The sequence below is a fragment of the Acinonyx jubatus genome, chromosome A2 (genome assembly GCF_027475565.1).
Source record: "Acinonyx jubatus isolate Ajub_Pintada_27869175 chromosome A2, VMU_Ajub_asm_v1.0, whole genome shotgun sequence".
NCBI classification, from domain to species: Eukaryota; Metazoa; Chordata; class Mammalia; order Carnivora; family Felidae; genus Acinonyx; species Acinonyx jubatus.
In genome coordinates this window covers 145,233,278-145,257,253 of record NC_069383.1, presented here as the reverse complement: position 1 = coordinate 145,257,253, position 23,976 = coordinate 145,233,278, and the positions used below count along the sequence as shown (strand labels likewise).

Here is a 23,976-nt window from a genome sequence, read left to right as displayed (position 1 = left end):
TAGGGCAGTCAGAAGGGAACTGCTTGTCTGTCCCCACTGAGTCCTCCAGCCCATCTGCCCTCTATACCTGGTGATTGTGTCCCTTGCAGAGACAGTGCACGTGTCCGTGCTTCTCTGTCTGACTCCTGCTTTTTTTTCTGGGTCCTATGGTTTCTAGCACCTTCCTACAACCACCTCTAACCTCCTCAGTCATGAGGTCATGAATTTGTTCCCATTGGCCTACAGCAGGCTTTGTCACCCACCCACTAAATAAGCCAGCTCTCCCTTAGTCTAGACCCCCTTTGGGCTACTGCCCGTCCCCTCTGTTCTGCCTCTTTCCCGATCAGCTGCCTCACTTGGTCCTCTGTCCTGCGCCTGCGGAGGCTACTTTTTTTTTTTTTTTTTTTTTTTTTTTTAGCCACATTTTGTCTCTATCTTACCAAATCCAATGTTTTTCCTTTCATTGGCTCTCCCAGTGGTCTTTGTGGTGTCTGTCCTTGGCCTTTTCACAGCTTCCTTCTCTGACCTGTGCTACCAGCCTCTCCTGAACACTGAACTCTCTCACGAACTGGTCCCTTTTTGAATGTTGGGCACCCACCAGCCTCATCTCTAATTGCACTTAGCACTTCCCTCACGCCATGTGATCTCTCCCAGCCCTGGGCTTTCAGTTCCAGCTGGTCGCTGCTGACTGCTGTCAAACACCTCGAACCACACGGGTCCAGAGGCACCTCGGCCTGCCCACTCCTCTGCCTTCTCTTCCCTTGTCTTCCAGCATCTACCCACTTACTTTGGTCCCTCATGGAGAAGTCCGCTATCTTTTCTCACACGAGACTGTTGGCAAAGTCCTATAAATTCTGACATACGTGTCAGGCTAGCCCACTTCCTGTCACCTCTGCTACTGCGATCCCAGGTGTGCCATCATCCTGGCATCTGCCCCAGCCTCGACCCCACACGGTAGCCTGAGAGAGCTTTTAAAATTATAAAGTGTATTATGTCCCTCCCCTGCAGAGAACTTTCCTGGGCCTTCCAGTGGCACTAGGATTAAATTCCAGCTTGTTCACACAAGCTGACTATATTCTCTGCGGTCGGGATCCCATCCCACCTCCATTCTCGATTTGTTCACTCTGCTTCATGCGTTGATGCACTCTCCTAGGCCTCAGACCTCCCAGGTGCGCTCCAGCTTCTGGGCCTTGCTGTTAGCCATTGTTTCTTCCCCGGATTTTTCTAGCCTGGATCATGGCATGGCTGCCTCTCTTTACATAGGTCAAGAGTCCTGAGGAGACCTTTCCTGAGCCCCGGGATAAGGCAACCCAGCCCCTCTAGTGTTCTCACTGTCACTTGACCTCCTATTGTGCTGCCCTTCCAAGCACTGGTCACTACCCGCAGTGACTTTCCCCTGTTGATCATGTGCTCTGTCTCCTCACTTCTATATCCCCAGTGCCCAGCACAGTACCTGACACACAGCAGGCACTGAGCAAGTGTGTGTTGAATGAAAGGGGGTTTTCTTCACTGTAGCTGCCATAATAAAACACCCCAGACACCAGGAGACATCCATTTCTCACAGTTCTGGAGGCTGGGAAGGTCAAGATCAAGGTGCTAACAGATTCAGTTCCTAGTGAGAGGCCTCTTCTTGGCTTACAGACTATTCTCTTCTTGCCATAAATTCACATGACCTTTTCTCAGAATGTGCAGAGAGAGGTCTCCTTCTTCCTCTTTCTCTCAGGCCACTAATCCCACCATGAGGGCCTCACTTCATAACCGAATCTAATTATTTTCCAAAGGCCTGCACCTCCAAATGTCACCACACTGGGGTCAGGGCTCTAATACATGAATTCAGAGAGTACACATTCAGCCCATACCAAATCTACTTCACTGGAAAACATAGGTGAGCTGAAAGAACCCCAAGCAGCTGGAGGACAAAGACAATGCCCGGTCTTGCTCCCCTCTCTTAGCTCTAGTAGGGCAGCTGTGGATCTCTCCTCCCTGGAGACAGTTGTACTGGCATTCCTGCCTGGGGTGCACCCTTCTCCAGGACTGGCCCTAGAGAGAGGGGCTGAGTTCTGGTCCCATCAAATAAAGCCACACATCTAGGCAGCCACTGGGCACGATGGAAGGCAACATCACCTCGCAACCACCACACAGTTCCTTTCTGCTCAGGAAACATGTCTCACTTGCTTTCCCAGCCCTGTTCCCACATGAGCGGCTGGGCTTTCCCATTGTTCCCCCCCCCCCCCCCCAACTCACCCCGTGTTCCCACGCCGGGAACTCCCTCCACCTCTTTTCCTCCCAGTGTGACTTGTTCCTCCAGCCTGGGTAATGTTTCTCTCTGAATACTTAGCAAGACTTCCCTTCCTTCTCATAATACCCAGAGCCAGCTGGGTCAACGAGGTTGGTCACCTTCCTTCTCTCCTCACTGCTACTCGGGGTTATGAGAACAAAGGATGGTGGTACCATCTGCAGGAAGTGGGTGGGATTCATGAACTGCTTAAAAATGAGAAGCTGGGCTTCTAATAGGGTCTTGAGTGTAGAAATGTGTGATATCATAGAAATCTCCCAAGAATATGGAGACGTCAGGAGCATTACAGTATCCTTGAGGGAAAAGATAGTTGTCGTCGTTGAGCTGAGTTGTCATTGAGTTGTCATTTCCAATCTTAGCGGGGAGAATTTCCTTACATTTAAGTTTTCCTCTATCAGATTTCCCTAAGTCTTGTGCCCAGACCTCTGTTTGTCTAGTACTCACTGCCCCATGACAGCAAAAAGCACAGGAGGCAACACCAGGGTCCTGCTCCCAGCTTCCTGTGCCCCTGATTCAATCACATCTGCCTCCGAAACCCGTTCAGTGCTCCAGGTGGAGGGTCAGTCTCTGGGTACAGAGATGAAAAAGCAAAGCCACATCAGCATGAGCCCCTTACCTAATAATGATGACTGGGGGCTGCTAGGTTTCTCAGACCTTCACACACGTTAGCACCAAGCCTTCTAACAGCCTGCAGAGTAACCCCGGCCACCCCTATTTACAGATGAGCAAACTGAGGCTCCAAAGGGGAGGTCGCCCACCGCCCAAGACAATCCAAATGGCAGAGCCAGTACTTAGCCCAGGTGAGCTGATTTGAGTGCCACTCTTCCCCAGCCTTACAGAGCCAGGCCACAGCTGGTGCTCACGCTCCATGTCCAGCAGTGCAGAAGAGAGGGCCTGGAGCCAGCCACGGGTGCCCTTCTTGAACACAGCGCCATGGCAGTCCCTCTCAGCAGTCCCACCCAAGCCCAGGACTTGGGATAATGGAGCTCTGTCCCTTCTGATCCTGGAGACAACAGCAGAACTTTTTTCTGTAGGTTGAACCTAGGGCCATGTATCTTCAGACTCACTTAAGCCAACAGTCATTCTACCATAGCCCCCATGCTTCATCTCTAAAATGCTCTTCTGAATCTGAGGCCCCAAAAGAACCAGAACTGTGAGCATGAGGTAGGTGGGTACATGAAGTTTCCGTCTGGGAACTGCCTGAGGGCAGACTCAGCTGTCCTGAGATATAGGCAAATAGTGTCCCCTGCATGCAAAACATGGGGCCCTGGATTGGGCCCTGCTTCCCGCTCCTAGGTGTGGCCGGAACAGCCTAAGAGCTGTTTGGCAAGGGCCTCCCCTAGACTCCAGCCTGAGTGAAAGTTCTTGTTCTCTTTTCTCCCCAGGCACAGGCCAAGGAAGTACGTGGGGCCATGCCATTCCTTCTGCCTGCTCCTCCAGAAGCTAAGAGGCCCTCTCAAGAGGCAGGATAGAGCCCATGTGGGACTTTTTTTTTTTTTAAGTTTATTTATTTATTTTGAGAGAGAGTGGGGTAGGGGAAGAGAGAGAGGGAGAGAGAGAATCCCAAGCAGGCTCCGTGTTGTCAGCATGAAGCCCAATGCAGGGCTTGATCCCCACAAAAACCATGAGATCATAACCTGAGCTGAAAACAAGAGTCAGATGCTTAACTGTTTGAGCGACCCAGGCTCTCCTATGTGGGACTTCTGACTGGTGGATCAGACCTTTCTGTCTTTCCAGCTGGAAAGCAGGTAACAGAGGCCACCAGCCTGCCATAGGAGCCCCTGTGCCCAAGTCAGAAAGAGGAAGGTGGCCCATATTTCTTTCCCAATTATGCCCTGGAGCGGGGGGCAAAAGCAGCACCCCACCCCCTGACCCCAGGGCTGCCCACAATCAGGCTGCAAGACCAGCCAAGACTGCGGCCAGCTCCAGTCTTCCACCCTAAGAGTCCTGGAGCAACTGGGCTGGCCTCCAACTGTCCCGAGCCAGCCAAACTGCTTCCACTCTGCTGCCACCCCAGGTCCCAGCTCCAGCTTTCTGGCTGTACATGTCTCTTCTCCTCAAAAGGTAGGCTCAGCTGTGGGGACAGTGAAGCAGCAACCCAGGACAAAGCAACCTCCAAGGCTCCAGGCCTGACATGACCCACAACTCCCCACACACTTGAGTGCAGACTCTATCAGTCTGTCTCCAAACACTGGTCATTGGTGCTTCGAGCAATGTCTGGAACCCTACACTGGATATCAAAACTAGAAATGCACACACATACTTCACCCTCATCGGATGTGGCTGTGTCTCCCACCTAAATGCAATCAGCTGTGAAAGGCAAGGGCAGGGAAGGCAGGCCACTTTTGTAGCCAGGTCGTGGCTCACCCAGGTGTCCCTTTGATGTCAGAACAGAGACCCAGCATGCACTCTAGGTGAAAACAGAAGGGGACTGGCTGTGAGCTCACTCTAGAATCTTCTGTGGCTCCCAGCTCCTTGCTTTGGGGAGCTACCCAAGGGCCTCTCCCCAGCCTGGGCCAGCCTCTTAGGCACAGCACAGGCATGGCCACCAGAGGGCACAAATGTCCCTCTGAACTCCCGACAAAGCTTTCCCCCTTGGCTTGGGAATGAATGCTCCCCAGGGCTGCTGCTTCTCAGGACTTTGCCAGGGGGCAGAAATGAAGCAGGTCTGAGGCACCCAGGTGGCTCAGTCAGTTAAGCATCAGACTTTGGTCATGATCTCGTGGTGCTCCTTCACGATCTCATGGCACTTCAGATCCTCTGTCCCCCTCTCTCTCTGCCCCTCCCCCACTCCCTCCCCCCACTCCCAACCCCTCTTGTGCTCTCCCTCTCTCAAAAGTAAATAAACTTTAAATATATAAGTATAATATTAGTATTATATAATATATAAGTATATATTATACTTATATACTTATAAGTATATAATATATAATATATAAGTATACTTATATGTTATACTTATTATATAAGTATAATATATATACATATATATTATTTAATTTGTATTTATTTTATATTATTTAATTATATATTATATTTTATATTTATAAAATATATTTTATATATTATATTTATATTTATTATTTATTATTATTTATATTTGTTATTATATATTTTTATATATTATATTTTATATATTTATAAATTTTATATTATTTAATTATATATTAAGTTCTCTGCCTCCAAGCCATTTTCAGTCCTGCAGGTGTGGGAGACAGATCCTGAGACCAATATACAACAGAGAGGTACTGACCCAGCCTGGGGACAGCAGGACACATGGGGAGGGGTTAAAAGGGGCAGGAGACCCAGCCTGCTTTCCAGACCAAGCAGCTGCCCTTAGCAGCTTCCCTCCCCTGCAGACCTGTGTCCTGTGGGCCCTCCCTTTTTCTCCTTTCAATTTCTCTCAAATCACCTCTTGTCCCTCCTCACTTTAGGAAGGAAAGCCTGGCAAATTCTCCCTTCTTTCCTCCCACTCACACCTTCAGTGAGCTCAGGGTTAGCCATTCAGCCTACTAGTAGCATTTATTGAGCATCTGCTATATGCCAGGGGTGGGAGTTGGGGAGGCAGAGCAGTGGTGTTGCAGGGCCAGCAGGCCCGACATCCCAGGCAGACAGGCAAGGTGTAGGAGGCTTGGGGTGCTGGGCGGTCACTCTGCCGTCGTGGGGCCCCGGCAGAAGTTCTGGTTATAGAAGTGCTGGTTGTCCCTGGTCAGGGCCGTGCCCAGCTGGGCCCAGAAGCTGCGCTGGCCACTGGGCTGGTGGGGCCAGAGGAGGACACTCTGGCGGCAGAGGCGCTGGCGCAGCCGCACATAGCGGGAGCGGTGGGCGTCGGGGCGCAGGATCACCAGCACCACAACGTCCTTGCGGTCCTCCAGCAGGCGCTGCTGGGCCAGCAGAAAGCTGGCGCGCAAGAGGCCGCTGACCCTGTCTGTGTGGGCCAGCACAAACAGCATCTTGCGGCTGCTGTAAACTGAGGCCCACAGGTTCTCAAAGAGCGTTTTACCGGGTAGCCAGTCACGTTCCTCCAGGCACAGGCGGAGCGCTCGGCGTCCACGGCGCTCCTCTAGCCGTACCCGCAGCTCGTTGTACACCCAGTCGGCCACCGCGCTCTGTGCCTTGTCGAAGACCACAAAGGCATCGTAGGGCAGGGCATCCGCGCCCCGCCGCCGCCCCCGCCGGGGCAGCCAGGCCAGGCACAGGTGGAAGCAGTACCAGAGGTCCCAGCCACAGAGGTGGTGCAGCATGGGCACGGCCAGGCCCAGGGCCACGGTCAGCAGTGAGAGGCCAAAACAGTCCCAGGAGAGGGCCTCATCCAGGCAGAGGCGCAGATCCTGCGCAAAGATGCTGCGGCCCTGGAGCTGACCTGGACTGCCACACTTGACGTGGCCTGGCAGGCCGGGCACTGCAGCCTGCACCTCCAGCAAGAAGTCCACGAAGGCCGCCCCACAGGCGCAGTGCAGGGGGTTGCCAGTCACATCTAGGACTTTCAGGGTGCCCGCTAGAGAACCAAACCAGGAGGGCTCCACCGTCTTGAGGGCGTTGGCACTGAGGTTGAGCTCTCGCAGCCTTGTGGCCAGAGCAAAAAAGCTGGAGGCCACGAAGCTGATGCTGTTGCTGCTGAGGTCCAGCCTCTGGAGCTGGGTCCCGTTAGGCAAGCTGCCGTTGCTCAGGGCCTTCAGCTGGTTTCCCGCCAGGTCCAGGGCTTCCAGCCTGGGGAGGAGGACCAGGCTGCTCCAGTTGAAGAAAGCCAGATAATTGTCACGGAGACGCAGCAGCCGCAGGCTCTTGGGGAGGTTGTCCAGGGTGCGTGGCAAGAGGGTATGCAGGCGATTCTGGGACAGATCCAACCGGACCAGGCTCCTCAGGCCTCGGAAGAAGCGGAGATACAGGTCTCCCTCAGCCAACATCCGGCTCAAGGCATTGCCGCTGAAGTCCAAGGCCCGCAGCGAGGCGCTGCAGAGCTGCTGGGACACACGGCTGTGGATGTCGTTGTGCGCCAGGCTGAGATAGCGCAGGGCCGGCAGCTGTGCCACAAAGCTGAGGTTGTGACCCACGCCCCGCATGCTGAAGGGTTGGCTGTTGTAGCTGAGGTCCAGGGCCTCCAGCCGCGGCAGCTCCGTGAAAGAGCGCCCATGGTACAGGTCCAGCTTGTTATGGGACAGGTCCAGCACCTGCAGGCTGGTCAGCGGCATAAACTGTGAGCCGTTGACTGCCTGCGAGATGCTGTTGCGGCTCAGGAGCAGGCACTGGAGGCGCGAGAGCCGGGCAAACATCTCTGGCTGGATTGTCACTAGGTTGTTCCGTGACAGGTCCAAGGTGAAGTTGAGGGTCTTGCAGCCTGGCATGAAGCCCTCGGAGCTAGGGGTGCCCGGTGGGCCCAGAGCTAGGTCCCCAGATGGCAGCCGGACTCTCTCCCCACCATCCACATCCCCCGTGGCAGCCGCCAGCTCCATGGCTCCACTTATGCGGTTGTCTGACAGGTCCACGTATCGCAGGCCAGGGAAGGCCCCGAAGATGCTGAGCTGGGCCTGATTGATGAAGTTCATCTGCAGGTGCAGACTCTGGAGCATGGGCAGGTGGACCAGCGACTGGAGCGTGGTCTCGCTGAGCGAGCGGAAGAAGATGCCATGCATGTCCAGCTGCTGCAGGGAGAGCAGGCTCCCGAAGGAGGGCGCCAGATGCAGGTGGGCAAAGGACACCTTCTTGTGGTAATTGAAAGACAAGTTGAGTCTGCGCAGCTGGGCCAGGCCCTGGAAGGCTGTGGTTTTGGTGATGCAGTCGTATAGGAAATTCTCACTCAGGTCCAGCACCATGAGGTTGCCCAGGGCATGGAACCATCTGGGGTTCAGGTTGTAGAGAGAGCTGTCCTTCAACACCAGGCCTTCGAGGTGGCTCAGGTGGCTGAAGGTGTCAGGGTGCAGGTGCGGGAAGCCCTTGGGGCACTCCATACAGGGGTTGCGGGCGTGGTCACAGCGACGGCAGTTCCCACCCACATCGAGCACACGCAGGGCGGTCAGGTTGGCCAGGTCCTCAGGTGCCAGGGTGATGATGTGGTTGTAGGACAATAGCAGGTACTCCAGGCTGGGGGGCAGGCCGCGGGGCACTGCAGTGAGGTTGTTGTACTTGAGTGACAGGTGCGTAAGGTTGCCCAGGCCAAGGAGGGCGCCCGGGGCCACCTGCAGGGCCTGCGGGCAGGGGTTCTTGTAGTAGCAGTTGCCATCCAGGAACAGGAAGCGCAGGGAGTGCAGCCCTGCGAGGTTGGCAGGGTCCAGCACCAGGATGTTGGTACGGCTCAAGGACAGGGACACGAGGGAACTGGGCAGGGCGGGTACTGTCGTGATGCTGTTGTAGCTCAGGTTCAGCTCCTCCAGGGTGGGCACGGCCAGGAAGGTGTGGGGCTCAATGGTCATGTGACAGGGGAAGTGCATGGGGCTGAGGCTGGCGGGTGGGCAGTTCCATTTGAGGTTGAGACGCCGCAGGCTGGACAGGTGGACAAAGTCGGAGTCGTGGAGGTGGTGGATGCGGTTGGAGTACAGGGAAAGGCTGGTGACATTACCACGGGGCGCTGCTGCCGAGAAGTGGGGCACGGACTTGAGGAACAGCCAGTCGCAATTCACCAGGCCATGGCGCTGGAGCTCACAGGGCAGGAAGGCAGGCAGGGTGCCCTGGGCCAGGGCCACGGCCAGCGCGGCAGCCTGCACCAGGAGAGACAGGGGGTGCAGGGCACCACGGCAGGGGCCCTGCGGGACTGTGACTGTGCAGCCCCAGCCCAAATCCACCTGCCCCCCTTCCTGGGGTCTCCCAACAGGGCTCCTAAACCCTCTCCCCAAGCCTTCCCCGGGGAGGCTCTTGCCTCTCTGCCCAGCACCCACCCCACTTCTAGGCCTCACGGAGAACTTAGACTCAAGTCTCAGACCCAGCCTTCAACTCAGAACTGCTTCTGCAACCTGGAATCCAGAATCACGATCTAGAACTTTTACTCAAAACCAAACCCCAGCCAGACAGGAGAGCCAGGCAGGCAGTCAACAGGCCCACCAGGTTCTCCCTGACTTTCCCTTTTCCTTCCTCAGAGGTCATTTCTCTTCCTTCCTGAGCAAGGAGTCATCTGGCTCCCTTCCATGCAGCCACCCTGAAAAGCCCCCTGTGTCCTCCACCAACCTCCCCCAACTCCTCCCTCTCCCTTTGGCCAAGTCCCAGGAAGGAATGAGGGTCTTCTGCGGGGGTCCAGGCTGAGGACCACCCAGGGCCCTGGCTGGGATGGGCACTGCCCAGCTCTTCCCCCTCTACCCACCTCTCCCAGCCCAAGCACTCAACCCACTGTAGGTCAGAACAGATCAGAGGGGGTGGGCAGCAACGGGCCAGACAGGGCCTAGTCCTGTCATGTCCACCTTGCTTGTAGCCCCCTTGCCTCCACTGATTGAAGCCCTAGGCCTCAGCCTTCTTATCCACACAATGGGTTTGGGTCTCATTGCCTAGAGAAAGGCGCCTGGTCTGATATCTTCAGGGTTCAGTGAGTGTCCCCAGGGCCAGGTTGGGGGATAACCCCCTTCACTATTGTCTGCAGCCACCAAACCCACCTCTCCCTCACCACTCCCCACTGCCCCCCTTCCCTGGGGGCCTGAGGGCTGCTGTCCTACCATGACAGGGAGTGGGGGCTTCTCCAGAGGGTCTGGATGGCAGACTGGGCAGCGATGGCAGAGAAGAATGCCTGGAGCTCGCAGACCCTTCCCACAGTGTAGGCTCAGAGAACAGAGGAAGTGAGAATTTAGAAATAACACAGTAGCCCCCTCCCTCGCCCCCATCCTGCCCACAGCGAGAGGTGGTGGGTGGTGTGGTGAGTCAGAGGCCATTTGCATAGGCAGACGCAGACAGCCCCTTCACTCCTTCCTCTTTCCACTCCCCCACTGCCCCCCACCCTATCCCAACAGTGTGCCACAGCTGGAGAGGGCCTCACACCTGTTATCAGGGAGAGACGGAGGCCCAGAGCCCAGCGTCAGGCCAATGAGAAACTGGAATTGAGGGCAGTGCTGGACGTGGGCTGGGCGTGCTGACCCGATGTCAGGGCACCCTGTCCCAAGAAGACTCTCACCCTCACACCTCAGCCCCTTGGCCCCTGCCCCAAAGGGAGCTCTCTCGGGCCAGTGGTTCCCACATCTGCCCTTTTCCTGTCCCTGCGGCCCCGTCCCCAGAGCTCCGCAGGGCCTGACATACCCGGGAGCACAGCAGCATTGGCCCCAGCCAGGCTGCACCTGCCTCCACCACAGCTAGCCACTTCCTCCAGGAGCAGGGCCTCCTCATCTGCATCCCCAGTGTGCCTGGGGGCCTGTCCAAGCACCTACCCCACCCCACAGCTGGGCCAGCTGGGTGGATCTTCACATGCTCCCTCTGACCCAGTAGATCATAACAGGCCCAAAGTCTCAGGGTGACCTGGGCCCCTCAGCAAGTCTTGTTGGCTCCACCTTCAGAATCTGCCCATCGCCCACCATCTCCACATTCACTGGCCTGGCCTGAGCCGCCATCATCTCTTCCTAGACCAGTGCAGTTACCACCAACTCGTGGGTTGCCCTGCTTCTGCTCTCCTACCCCACAGCCTATTCACATTGAGCCCCTAAGTCACGTTACGTCCTTCCTCTGCTCAGACTCCTCCTTGGCCCTTTCTGGAATCAAAGGCACAGTCCACATAATGGCCAAAAAGGTCCTATGGGATCTGGCCTCCCATTGCCTCCCCGACTGGTCTCCACCCACACTGGCCTCCTTTCTCTGGCTTGAATAGTCCCATGCAGTTTCCCACCCCAGGGCCTTTGGACTTACTGTTTGCTCTGCCTGGAAGCTCTTTTCCTAGATATTCACATGGCCCCTTCCATTGCCCCCTTTATATCTCAGCTCACACATTACCCTCTGGAGGCCTTCCCCAACCTTCTTTTACACCTCTCACCCTGGATCTGGCACTCCTAAGCCCCTTTTACCTGCTGCTTTTCTTCGTCCTAAGTTTTTACCTGCTAACACATCATACCATTGATTTTCCATGGTTTCTTGTAGTTTGTCTTATTCCGCTGCTGGAATGTCTGCTTCTTAATGGCAAGAGTCTTTTTGTCTGTATACCCAGGGCCGAGAGTGCCCAGAACATCATAAGGTGGTCACGATTTGCTAAGCCCATGAGTCTCCAGCACTCAGCTCTGGGCAGGCACAGAATGTCTCTGAATGATGGCTGGATGAATTAATGAATGAACAAATAGGGCTTTGGCTTGGGCTAGATACCTGCTACCCTTGCTTTTCCATGCCCACCTCTGGGTGGCTATCCTGGAAGGTAGGTTCCAGGCTTCCAGGCATCCAGCTGGCACACAGACCCAGGGCTTTAGCAGTGTGGGAGTGATGGCACGGTCTTCCTACCCACCTAGGAACCAGTGTTTGGGGATGGATGAGGACAGGCCACCCTCTCTAGATCCTGACTAGGGTTCCAGCTCTCCTCTTTGTAATTCTAGGGTCTTTAGTAGGGGCTGGGAAAGGCCTTAGGGATGGGACACTCCCCTGAGCCCCAGCCCAAGATGTGCTCCCCAAAGAAAGGACAGTGCCCATTCAGCAGCTGAGTCCCAGCCACTGACCCCTCATGTCCCCATCCCTACACACCTCCCACCTGGCATAGGAGGGGTCTCCCACCCCCTTCTCAGGTACAGACTGAATTTCTGGCTCCCACTGAATCCCAAACCTAAAGAGTCCCTCCCAGAGACCCTGGGACCAGGGAGCCAGACCCTTGTGGGCAGAAACGCAAATATGAGGGAGAGGGCCAATGAGCTGACAGGTCTGCACGCACACACACACGTGTGGACTGGAGACACGAAGATCCAGAGGTCCAAGATCCATGCCGCAGCCCCAAAGAGGCCAGGAAGCCCAGCAGGCAGAATGTACCCAGTGTGGCAGACTGAAGAATGCCCCAAGGAGATCCACATCCTAATCCCCAGAATCTATGAATATGTTACTATACAGGATAAAAGGGGCCTTGCAGGTGGGAGGAAGTGAAGGATCCTGAGCGGGGAGAGTATCTGGAAAGCGGGGAGGTGAATATAATCACAAGCATCCTTGAGACAGAGGCACAGGGGGTCTGACTACTGAAGGAGGCATGTGACCGGGAAGCAGGATCGGAGATACCACCTCTCTGGTTTGAAGATGGGAGCAGGGAATGCAGGCAGCCTTTCAAGCCAGACAAGGTGACAGATGCTCCCCCCCCTCCTCCCAAAGGAACAAGTCCTGCCAGCAACTGGATTTCAGCCCTATCAGACTTTGACCTTGTTAGGTTCACAAGAAGTGCTAAGATAGTAAATATGTGGGGGTTTAAGCCACTAAGCTTATGGTATTTTGTTACAGCAGCCACAGGACACTAATACACCCAGATGCTCCATATCACCGTGAAGGTGTGCCTGCCTTTTGGGCCAAGCTCCTGTCAACAAGGGGACCTGTGTGAGGCTTGTGTTCTCACGCACACAGACACACATCTTCCCATACACCTGTAGCCAGGAGTGCTGGAGCCCCACCTAACAGGCTCACAGACCCGCTTCGAAGGTGAAAGCATGCAGTTATATACACGGGGCCTCCCGATTCCCAGTGTCAGAGGTGGATCCCTCAGGGCCAGACTCAGGTGTTGATTTAAAAATATTTTATTCTTTAAAAAATACAGCATTCAACCATCTTATTCTGCAGGGACACCCTACCCCAGCCCTGACTAAACCCACCCCTGTGGCCAAGGCTTCTGGGATGTGCTAGGATCCTAGTCTCAGTTCCCCTGGGGGCCAAGCTCATTCTAGGCCCCCTACCCAGCACCCTTGAGCCAGGCAGGCAGGGTCCCCAGACCCCCTGGGCACACAGATGAGAGGCAGGGACAGCAACAGGGGAAGGTCACAAAATGCCAGCTCCAGTGGCTCTCAGAAGCTGCAAGAGTGTTCTGTCAGCAGCCCTCCTGCCCCACAAGAAGCAAGCCTCCCCTGGAGCCCAGGCTGGGAAGGAGGCAGGTGGCCGGGAGCGGTGGGGCACACAGCCCCACAGTCCACATGCAGGGGCAGCTCAGGTCCGGCCACCTAGCTGTCATCCCCGTTCTCGCCAGGACCACGGATGAGGCGCTTGTGGCCCCGCTTGCCCCCTGGGCCCTTGGGCTTGGCGAAGGCCTGCTTGAAGGCGTGTTGTTTGGGGTGCACCTCGTCGTAGAGGAACTCGGCTGTCAGCTCCGCCCCATCTCCAATCTCAATCTGCATGGGGCAAGGCAGTGGTCTGGTGGGGGGCCCCCGACACATTCCACCCTTGGTCACCTCCACTCCTAGGGCAGCCCCTTGACCTCTCACACTCTAGCCTTGGGAGAGTGGAGATCCCCCCACCTGGAATGCCACCTCCAGGAACACATTGCTGAGGCCCACTCCCCTGCACGCCTTGGTGACACCCTATCTGCCTTTCAGACCCTGGGAGAGCAGAGTCATGGGCGGCCAAGACAAGGGCTTGTCCATGCCACCAGTCAGATGGGCACCTTGGGAATGCATGCTACCCCTTGGGCCTCATCCACGTCCATCCCACAAGGCAATAATGACCCCTGCCCTGCCACTGTCTTGGGACTCCAATGCCCCATGTGGAGGGTGGTGTTAAAGGCCCCTTGGTTGATGAGGCTCTGGGGAATGGGCACCCACCTTCTTGGAGATCTCCAGCTGGAAGTCCTGCTCCACGGAGTCGAGGAGGCGACTCTTACAGCTGGAATAGAGCATGCGCTCCTTGATGCTGCACTTGTACCCCGGCATCGAGTAGATGAACACTGTGGGGAATGGGGACGTGAGCAGAGGCTGGGGGACCTGCTGACCCACGCCCCCTGCAGCAAGCCCACCCAGCCATAGGCCAGTGCTGCTTCTATTCAGCCACGGGCGTGGGGGCGCTGCTGTGGCCACTCACCCACAGACTCAAGGTGGTCACCCTCATGGGTGTGCTTGTAGAGGAAGAAGTGGTAGCGGGCAGCATCTCGGGGTACCCTCGAGGGCAGCTGGGCCACTTCCGTGGGCTCTGTGTGCACCAGCTCAATGGTCTCCCGCTCCAGGTCCAGCTTCTACCAAGGGTAAGGGCGAGGTGAGGGCCTGAGCAGCAGAGGGCCCGGACCCACCCTAGCAAACAAGAAGTCCCCAAGGTTGACAGGCAGGAGTCTGACTGTGCTCTCCCTTTCCCAGGATTCCCCACCTCAGTGGCCATCCACCATGGGGTCCCCGCGAAGAGGCCACTCCTGAGCCCCCACCTCTGCCTTTGAAAGCTCTACGAGAGGAGGAAGTCCCACCAGGGGCAGTGGACAGGACAGTGGGGAAGGTCTCCACCTGAGGGAGAGGCCTCTTGGGGGACACATCATTTTGCGTGGAATGGGGAAGTCTAGGAGCACTTGGCTAGCTCAGTCAGCGGAACATGTGACTCGATCTTGTGAGTTCAAGCCCCATGTTGGGGCTTTAATGTTTTTACTTATTTTTGAGAAAGAGAAAGAGCACAAGCAGGGGAGGGGAAGAGAGAGAGGCAGACACAGAATCTGAAGCAGGCTCCAGGCTCTGAGCTGTCAGAACAGAGCCTGACACAGAGCTCAAACTTGTGAACCGCGAGATCATGACCTGAGATGAAGTCGGACACTCAACCGAGCCACCCAGGAGTCACAGGCATAGGGCTTACATTAAAAAAAAAAAAAGAAGGTGTACCTGGGTGGCTCAGTTAGTTAAGCGTCCTCCTCTTGATTTCTTTTTTTTTTTTAATGTTTTATTTAAAATGAGTGGGGGAGGGGCAAAGAGAGGGGCAGGGGGGGGGGGGGGGACAGAGGCTCCAAAGCAGGCTCTGTGCTGACAGTGGAAAGCCCCATGTAGGGCTCGAACTCATAAACTGCGACATAGTGACCTAAGCTGCTCAACTGACTGAGCCACCCAGGTGCCCCCCCTTTTTTTCAATTGTGTATTTATTTTGAGAGAGCGAGACAGAGAGAGAGACATAGCACATTTGAGCAGGAGAAGGGCAAAGAGAGAGAGAGAATCCCAAGCAGGTTCTGCACTGTCACTGTGGAGCCCAACGAGGGGCTCGAACTCACAAACCATAAGATCATGACCTGAGCCAAAACCAAGAGTTGGATGCTTAACTGACTGAGCCACCCAGGCGCTCCCCGACTCTTGATTTAAAGTCATGATCTCACAGTTCAGAAGACTGAGCCCTGTGCTGGGGTCTGTGCTAACAGCGCAGAGCCTGCTTGGGATTCTCTCTTGCCCTCTCTGCCCCTCCCCTGATCATGCATGCATGAGCACGTGCTTTCTGTTTCAAAAATAAATACGTAAACATTAAAAAAAAAGAAAAAGAAAAAGAAAGAAAGCGGGAAGCCTAGGCCACTGGAGAAGAAAGACCCAACCTGGGGAAGGAGGCAGTCAGGGGAGCTGCAGAGGGAGTCTAGGACAGGAAGGGGCTCAGGTCTGAGGAGTCAGTGTGAACTCCAGGCTGAGTACGTGTACACAGTAAGAAGGGCAGAATGAGGGACAGTGTCTCACACATGTCCCTGCATGTGAGCAAGGACTGGGCAAGGCAGGGGAACACATTGCATCTACTGTATGAGGTGTCTGCACTCAAACAGGAACAGGGAGCGACAGGGGAGCAGGAGGGGGGAGAGTGGGTCCCCGCAAGTACATAGGTGAGCTGAAGAGGACAGACTGGGTACTGAATGCACATCCGTACACATGTCTGAGCAAGAGCAGGGGAGGGGCACGGTGTGCCCTGCATGTGTGCCTGGGGCAGGGACAGGCACCCACCAGCTGGATGTAGTTGATGGTCTTCTGTTTGAGCTGCTGAAGTGCCCTCTGGGCTGCCGGCTGCAGTGGGAAGGTGAGACCCTGCAGGGTCTGGTGCTTGCTCTCCACGCTGATCTCCGTCTTCACCTGGGGACGAGTAAAGAGTGAGTGAGGCCCTTACCTGCCTAACCAGGGTGTAGCCCCACTGGAGCACAGGCCCGGCCAGCTGGGCCTAACGTTACCTAGAGGGCCTCAGGGTGGGACTTTTGACCATTGGTCTGGTGCACCCACCTCATTAATACGGATCTGCTGAAGCTCTCTCTCAGCTGAGGTCAACGGGGCAGGCGCTGCACAGGACGAGAGGTGCTTCTGGTACCCAGCAAAGGAGAGGTCATCCTGGCCAGTGGATGCAGAAGCATAAATGGGCACCTTGGGTTGCTGGGCTGGCAGAAGCCCACTGAGCACCCCAGCTTGCAGCCCCTGGACTTTCCCAGCCCTCTCCACTCCTCCCCAAGCCTGGCACCGACTTCCTATGTGACCCTGCATAACATCCCACACTCTGTGGGCCTGTGATCCCAGCTTGGTGGGGCCTGGCCTAGGAAGCCTACCTTCACAGTCCCAAAGAGCTCATCCTTGATGTGGCCGCCCCCAAACTCCTTCTTCACTGTAGCCCGTGTGGCTGCATACAGCATCTTCAGCCGCACCTGAAGGACAGGAGCTAAGCTGTGAGACCCATCCGGGCAGCGCTGTCTCTCTAGAGAAGCAGGCCAGAGCCTCTGGGTGGGGACCAGGTCATCGATTTGTGCCCATATACCCAGCAGAGGGCGCAGCAGGGTGCGAGGACCAGAGTGGGTGGAGCCTCCCCAGCCCAACATCTCTGCCTCCCAGAGCCAGTCTGAGGTGGCTGGGGGGCCTCTGGGAGACGTCGGGCTCCAAGCACAGGGCCTTGTCCTGTTTCAGACTCTGAGGCAGGACCTGGTATCTCTCCCCTTGGACTTCCCAGGGCAGGGTCTTGTTATTTCATTCAGATCCAGCTTCCCCTCTCCCCTGGTCTGGGAACTGGGCAGGGATCCCTAGGACTCACAGGAGAATTGTCAGGTGACCAGGCGAGGAAGAGCCACTCGAAGCCCTGGGCGTTCTGCGAGTCCAGGCGGTAGAGCAGATAACAGGGCTGCTGGGCATCCAGCAGCGGCAGCACGGCCCTGTCGTAGTCCTGGTCCCAGCAGCCCGCCAGCTCCCGCGAGGCACCTAGCACGAGCTGCTCTGGGGGCAGAGGCCGGGTGAGCCAAGGAGTAGCCATCTCCCATACCCACCTCAGACCGTGGGCCCTCTTGGCTGGGGCTCAGGTCTGCCGGCCACTCCACCCACCTCTCCCTGGAGCCCCCAAGTCCCTGAAAGATGAGGCTACGTGACTGAATCTGCGAACAAGCGAACGAATGAATGAAGCACAGAGCTGCCAGCTATATGAATGCGCACATATATGCACAGAAATGGCCTCGAGAATGCTCCCACAGATAACTAAGCACGGACAAACACGAGAAGACATGTGGCTGCATTGCCCACAGCCACCAACAATGCAGTCCCCTCACAATCACCCACACACTCAGACCCACCCCACTGGCATGGCTGCTCAGGCACAGCCCCACTGTGTCACTTCCTGCTCCCCTCCTCCCTTGGCCTAAGATTCTAGGGGAACCCGCAGCACACCATTCTCAGAACAACTGTGCTGAGGGAGGTGGGGCCTAGCCTCAGGCCACAGGGACCTGCCAGAGCAAAAGCATGTGGGAAAGAGGGAGACAGGGGCTCTTATCAGATACTATATAAATCTGTACCCTGTTGCCACTGGCCAGCTGTAGTCCCCTCCCCCCCAAATTAACAAACCTCTTAACGCCTGGGGTCAATAGGCCGGCCACCTCCCTGGCTGGTGCACACTGGCTGAATGGGCCATTGAGGCTGGACATATACTTGACCTATCCACCCACAGGGTCTTGGGTGGGCACCCAACATCAGCCCAGGGGTGGACAGTCCCAGGGTGGCAGAAGACCTGGGGCAAGCGTTAATCAACACCTGGCCAGGGGGTACCTGACCACCAGGCCCTCCTGATGAGGGCCAAACATGCCAGGCCCACCAGCCCAGCTGCCTCTCTGCAGGCCTCGGACTCCTTGCCTATCCTCCTAGAACTCAGGTGGGGTCAAGGGTGAAAACCAGCAGGCAGTCGGCCCAACAGTACTGCCAACAGTGTTTAATTTGTTGCCAACATTTTCAAAATGGGAAGTTTTACATAATAAGTGGAATTAACAGATACTCTAGAAGGAGCTCAAGCCTCACTCAGTAGGAGATGGGCAGTGGCTCCCTGTCAAGGTGCCTGAACCTTCCTGGGGACTCCCAGGTGCCCCAACAACTAAAATGCAGAACAGAGATAAGAGCCTACCTAGAGATTCCTCCTGGTAAACATTAGTAGAGGTGTCCTGTCTGGGAGGCGACAGGGAAGGCTGAGAGCTAAGGTTGATGAGTCCATCTCTTCAGGGGGCAGGGAGGCTGTGGCCTGTCACCACGGGAAGCCTTCATTCTTGACCTACTACAGTGACCACGACCTGACCTCTGAGGGCATCTGAACTTGGGGACCCTGGACAAAATCCAGCACAGCACTAAAGTCTGGGGTGAATTCTGGGTCTGGGTAGAACTTGCTTTGTACCAATTCAATGGGTGAAAAGTTAGCTGGGCACCAAGCCCATTTGGGGGGGTGGCCCTAAAGGGCCCACTACTACTGGCTACCAAGGATTCATGGGGCGCCCAGCCCACGCCCAGTGTCTGTACCCATCACCTCTAGGGACAACCCTTAGCATGAAGGGAAGGGGAGGAGTCGCCACCAAGCCTCAGCCTCATCCTCTACCTCCCCAAACCCTCCCCTCACTTCAAGCCTCAGCTCAAGCTCACCTACTCCCACCCCAATATGAGGAGCACCCACCCTGTGCAAACCTCAGGTTCCCAGTGTCCAGGCCAAGGCCTGGCCAAGGCTCAGCCAAGCCTGGAATCCCCCGGTCATGTTGTCAAATCAAGCTGGGCACGAGTCCCTTTGCCCTGTTGTAGGGGCACTTCCCAAGGGCAGGGCCCCAGCTTCTCCTTGGGACTCCCCCCCAGCCACACCAGCCTGCCGATCACAGAGGGAGGTGAGTGGCACTCGCCACATGGGGCAGTGCCTGGCCTCACTGATCTCCTGCTCCCATGCCCAGCATAGCATCCTGGCTAGGCCTCTGACCCCCACATAGCCTCTGGGGAGCTGGACAGGACCTCTGGGCAGGGCCCTCCTTGCTGTCGTCCCAGCTTTTATTTCTTGTTCTGTGTAACAGGGGTAATGATCATGCCCACCAGTGACGCTCTCCTACAAAGCACCTCCAGTCCCCAGAGGGAGCAAGTGAAGTCCTGAAGGGGCTAGAGGCAAATGTCCCGGCAGCTCCCAGAGAAGCAGCTGGGTCTAGCCCCCCACCTATGCCCTAGCTTATCAAAGGGGGCAGTACGGGGCACTCACCGTCCTCAATGACGACTTTGATGAGCCGGATAGAGCCAGCCCGTGCCTTGGCGAAGAATTCCTTCAGCTCTTCGGTGGCTACAAGAACAAGAAACATGGTGAGGGATAAGCAGGCAGCGTGAGCAGGGTGGGCAGGGACACGTTCAGGGCCTGCTTCGTCCTGTGGGGTCTGGTGGTGGAGCTGGGAGCCGGGTTAAATATGGCCCCCCCCATGTGACTGGGAACCTGACACGGTCCACAAACATAAGCTCCCAAATTTAGCCAGCAGTGTGGCCTGCTGGCTGAGATAGCTCTGGTGACAGGGTAGGCAGGGATGGGCCAGCACATTCAAGGATGGGGCAGGCTCTGGGCCAGGCCAGGCTAACCAGAGTGAATGGCCCCCAACTGTCCTCTGTCCCCTAGGAAGGCCCAGCACTGAAGTGGCCTCTGACACTCCCAGTTCTGTCATATCCACAAACACAGAAATACATGAACACAGGTCCCCAGTATGCACTGACCACTATGTCCGTTAACACACACATGCAATCACACGCACACATACACGCACACGTGCACCACCTGTTGCATGTGCCATCAGGTACGTGCTCAGTCCAGCACATGTGAATGTAACACATAAACATCTATGTGACACAGTGGAGGAGAAATGCAAATACCCTCACACATGACAACATATTCAGCTGGTCAAACATAAATGGACACACACATTTCGACACACAAACATACACAAGAACACAGTCCCCAGAGTGCTAACAAACACATAGGCAAATGCAGAACCCGGCTAAGACATGTCCAGGCAAGAAGATGTACAAAGCATACACACAAACACACACACACGCATGCACACCCAGCCCACCAGCCAGGCTGCCTAACCCTGAGAGGTCCTGAGCCCAGCCCTAGCACAGCCCTGCCCTAGCACAACCCTGCTAGGGGCACTAAGTCCCCAGCCCTTAGGCAGTCCAGTATGCTCCTAGAGGAGGAATGGCAATCAGGAACTCTCCAAAACAGACCCTGACTTGGTCCTTGGGTCACAGCTGGAAGATGACAGCCAGTGACCAAGGACCCAAACACAGAGGTGAGACCAGGAACGTCACAGATCTACCAGTGGTAAAGACACAGAAACCAAAGTTCAAGTGAGGAGGGGCCCGACTTGGGTCTCTACGTGTGCTAGGGCCAGGCCAGCATGACCTTGAAGCTATCCAGGGGTCAGAAGAATTCTGCAGGAACACAGCTGGAGAGCTGAGGTCAGAGAGTATTTATAGGGCCCAGACTGGGCAGCTTGAGGGCAGGGGGTGGGGGCCTTTAGGAAAACAAACTCTGGTCATGTCCTCAGGGGCCCCTCATGCAGGGTGACCCTGAGCCTGAGAAGTCAGGCTGTGTACCATCCTCCATGGCCTCTGGGGGAGCAGGGTCCCAACCAAGTACCATGGCATGGAGACACAGTCCCACTGGGCGAGGACAGGGCTGCTTATCAGCAGACCCCAAGCAAATCCCTGAGGAAAAGCCTGGCCTCTGGGTCTCCACCTTTCCCATAGTTGTGTGTGACCTCTGACCTCACTGAGCCTCAGACTCATCTATACTGTGGAGCTAATACTCTCAAGGTGCAGAGGGCTGTGCTAAGGAGTAGATGGGGAAAAAAATGCTCAGTAGTGCGGACTTTACGAATAATTGTTAAATTTAAAATTTTACTACTGTAAATTTACTACTGTAATGATGGCAGAGCAGGCTGTGCTGAACTGCCCTTTCCACCTGCTCAGACCTTCTGGGAGGGAAAGCCAAGAAGCTCCCCTAAGGGAGAGGCTGCCACGCCCCTTCTAGAGTTACTAAGACAAAGTGACACCCCAGTAGTGGAAGAGACATTCCCCGCTCCCCACCCCATGACTCCTCAGCCACCATCAATAATCCAGAGGCCAGGCCTGGGACACCAGAGCCTCTATCATCAAAGATTCATGCTCCCCCCCACCCCAACCCTTCTGCCTCTGCTGCCCTGCCCTCCCCTTACCCCATAGCCTCAAGTTACAAGTCCCTCCCTCCCCCCCTCCCTCGCCCTGCTCTGAGGTCACCAGATCCACAGGTATGGCCACACTGGGCTGGCATCTAGGCATCCAGGGCAATCGATCTCAGCTTCCACCTCCCCAGGCCAGAAATGGGAAGGAGAGAGCTGCTCATGGGCACTTCCCAGTGATCCCCTAGCCAGGCCTGTCTCACCATGTGGGAAATGAAGGAGTGAGGCAGAGCCCTGGCCACAGGACCTGTCTGCCCTGAGCAGGGAGCAGGGGCCACAGCTTCCGATCTCCTCCAGATGGAGGCAGCAGCAGTGACCAGACAAAGGGGACGGAAGGGGCAGGTCCAGGGGGCAGTGTTCCCTTCTGTGGGCTGAGTCATGAAGCCACCCCTCCAGCTCCTCCAGCTCCTCTGGAGAAGCTGGCCCACCTGGTAGGAGGCTGGCCCTGACCCAGACTCTGGCCTTTTCTGGTCCTGTGGGGCGGGGCCAGGGAAACCCTCTAGGCGGTCTAGCCACCAAGCGGCCACAACCACAAGCCAAGTCAAGATCCAGGCAGTCAGGCTGGTCGATGGTGGTGGTGTCCCCGGGCTGGGGATCCTGGTGTGGTGGGAGGAATGGCTGATGGCCAAACCACCAGGCTGTCTGGGCAAGCAGCCTGGGCTTTTCCCACAGGCCAGGAAGTCCTCCCAGGCTAGGGACAGAGGGGGACACTGAGGCCCCGGAGGGGTCAGGACACCTGGCTCCTGCTTCTCCCCAGCCAGTGTAAAGAGGAAACCAAGCCCTTGGGGAATGGGATGATGCTCTAGGCTGGAGAGGCTTGGGGTAGGGAGAGCTGGCCTGGAGTCTCTAAAGCCAGGACCCTCCTCACAAACCCCATATTTGGACCCTTTTCTCTGCCTTCAGCCTGGAGCTGGCACCTTCTAACCCTAGCTGGGGCAGACTCAGGAGATCAGAGTGGAAAATGGTAGGGAGGTCAGAGGTCAAGGTCAGATTGGCAACTCTCCCCATCCCACTCTGAAGGCCCTGTCCCAGGTTTTCCCCAGTCTAGTTTGCTCAAGTATGTGACGGTCCAGGGAGGAGTCAAAGGTCAGGGACCCCTCCTCATACAGACACAAACCCATACAATCCTTACACAGACACATCTGCTACATGCATCCATGGTAACAAATGCACATTGAGATGTACCCAAACTGTGCACACAGACACCCACAGACATGTGCACACAGTCACAAAACACTGATGCCTAAAGATGGTTCCATACGACAGTGTCCATTCAATCAGCTATTAGTGCATGTGCATGAATGACCCTAGACATACACAAGCAGTCACATCCAGATGTGCACACCCAGGACTGTACACACAAATGCACATGCGTGCACACTCCCCCAGATGTGCACATCCGGGTACACCCACCCCCAGAAAGGAACAAAAATATATAGATAGGCACACACAAGCACATCCACGCTCAGATGGGCACACAGATATTTCCACTACAGCTGTGTACATGCACACCCACTCCCAACTATGCACAGTAAGTCGCACGCCCCCATATGTGCCCACCCCAGGCGACCGCCGGCTGCAAAAGAGAACAGGAAGCTTCCCTAGGCTGGTGCCAGGGAGGAGAGAATGGCTGAGCGCCGGGGAGGGGGCGCAGCCTCGAGCGGATACCCTCGGCTCCCTGGCCGCCCACCATCCTCCCTCACCGTGGATGCCCGTCTGGTGCGCCATGGCTCCGTGCCCCGCTCCACCAGCGCCCTTGGAGCCCTCGGCTCGGCCCTGGACCCGCTCCGCTCGCCTGGACCCGGAGGAGGAGGAGGATGTGGCGGCGGCCGCCCAGCCTCGCGCAGCTTCCCGGGCGGTGCCGCAGGACCCGGCCCAGAGCGCCCCGCCCCCGACGGGCGAGGCCGGGAGGGGGCGGGGACTCGGGGCCGCGCGTGCGCGCACCGTGCGTCTTGTTCCGGGTGAGACTTTCGCGCGGAGTTGATCGGGGTGTCCGCGCGCCTGCGCGTGCCTGTTTGTGGGGAAGAACGGGGCCTCCGTGTGGTCGGGCATCCGTGGGCGCACTCATGCGCGCGCGTGTGCCTATAGACCGTGAGCCGACGGGTCTGTGGCCGGGGCGCGTCCGGGAGTGCGCGCGCGAGTCTCTGCGCCCCAATCTAGGTGGGTTTCCAAGTGGGGTGAGATCCGCGCGTACCCTCACTTATGGCCGGGAAGGGGTTTGCATGAGGATGGAAGCGCCTGTGTTTTTGAGCGGCATCCCTTTTCCTAGAGACGTTTCCTGAGCGCAGGCCCTGCCCTGATTGTGGGAGCCAGACTGACCTACCTGGCAGTTAGCAAATAAACCTGTGGTGGTGAGGGCCCTGCCCAGAGAGCAAGGGGCCACTAGGAGGAGGTGAAGTTTGAGTGG

At 56.4% G+C, this 23,976-nt stretch overlaps 2 protein-coding genes across 2 annotated transcripts; both read right to left on the bottom strand.

Annotated features, from left to right (window-relative positions):
* Positions 1-5,922: 5,922 nt before the first annotated feature.
* Positions 5,923-12,771, bottom strand: TLR9 (toll like receptor 9). Its single transcript, XM_053219281.1, has 2 exons — positions 9,913-12,771; positions 5,923-9,015 (listed from the first exon to the last, which is right to left on the bottom strand). Exons 1-2 carry the CDS (start codon positions 10,129-10,131, stop codon positions 5,923-5,925), a joined length of 3,312 nt encoding a protein of 1,103 aa, XP_053075256.1. The 5' UTR covers positions 10,132-12,771.
* A 140-nt stretch (positions 12,772-12,911) lies between these two features.
* Positions 12,912-23,449, bottom strand: TWF2 (twinfilin actin binding protein 2). Its single transcript, XM_053219283.1, has 9 exons — positions 23,273-23,449; positions 19,568-19,645; positions 17,123-17,301; positions 16,647-16,742; positions 16,330-16,434; positions 16,060-16,185; positions 14,198-14,348; positions 13,942-14,063; positions 12,912-13,512 (listed from the first exon to the last, which is right to left on the bottom strand). The coding sequence occupies exons 1-9, from the start codon at positions 23,295-23,297 to the stop codon at positions 13,345-13,347; spliced, it is 1,050 nt and encodes a 349-aa protein (XP_053075258.1). The 5' UTR covers positions 23,298-23,449; the 3' UTR covers positions 12,912-13,344.
* Positions 23,450-23,976: the final 527 nt, after the last annotated feature.

Bases quoted from the DNA above. Each gene is read 5' to 3' on its own strand.
- TWF2 (XM_053219283.1), bottom strand. From the start codon at position 23,297: ATGGCGCACCAGACGGGCATCCACG. The intron at 14,064-14,197 runs GTGAGTGGCCAC...CATTCCCCACAG, and splicing joins TGACCACCTTGAGTCTGTGG to TGTTCATCTACTCGATGCCG. The intron at 13,513-13,941 runs GTGGGTGCCCAT...TGCCCCATGCAG, and splicing joins AGCTGGAGATCTCCAAGAAG to ATTGAGATTGGAGATGGGGC.
- TLR9 (XM_053219281.1), bottom strand. From the start codon at position 10,131: ATGCAAATGGCCTCTGACTCACCACACCACCCACCACCTCTCGCTGTG. The intron at 9,016-9,912 runs GTAGGACAGCAG...ACAGTCCCGCAG, and splicing joins AGCCCCCACTCCCTGTCATG to GGCCCCTGCCGTGGTGCCCT.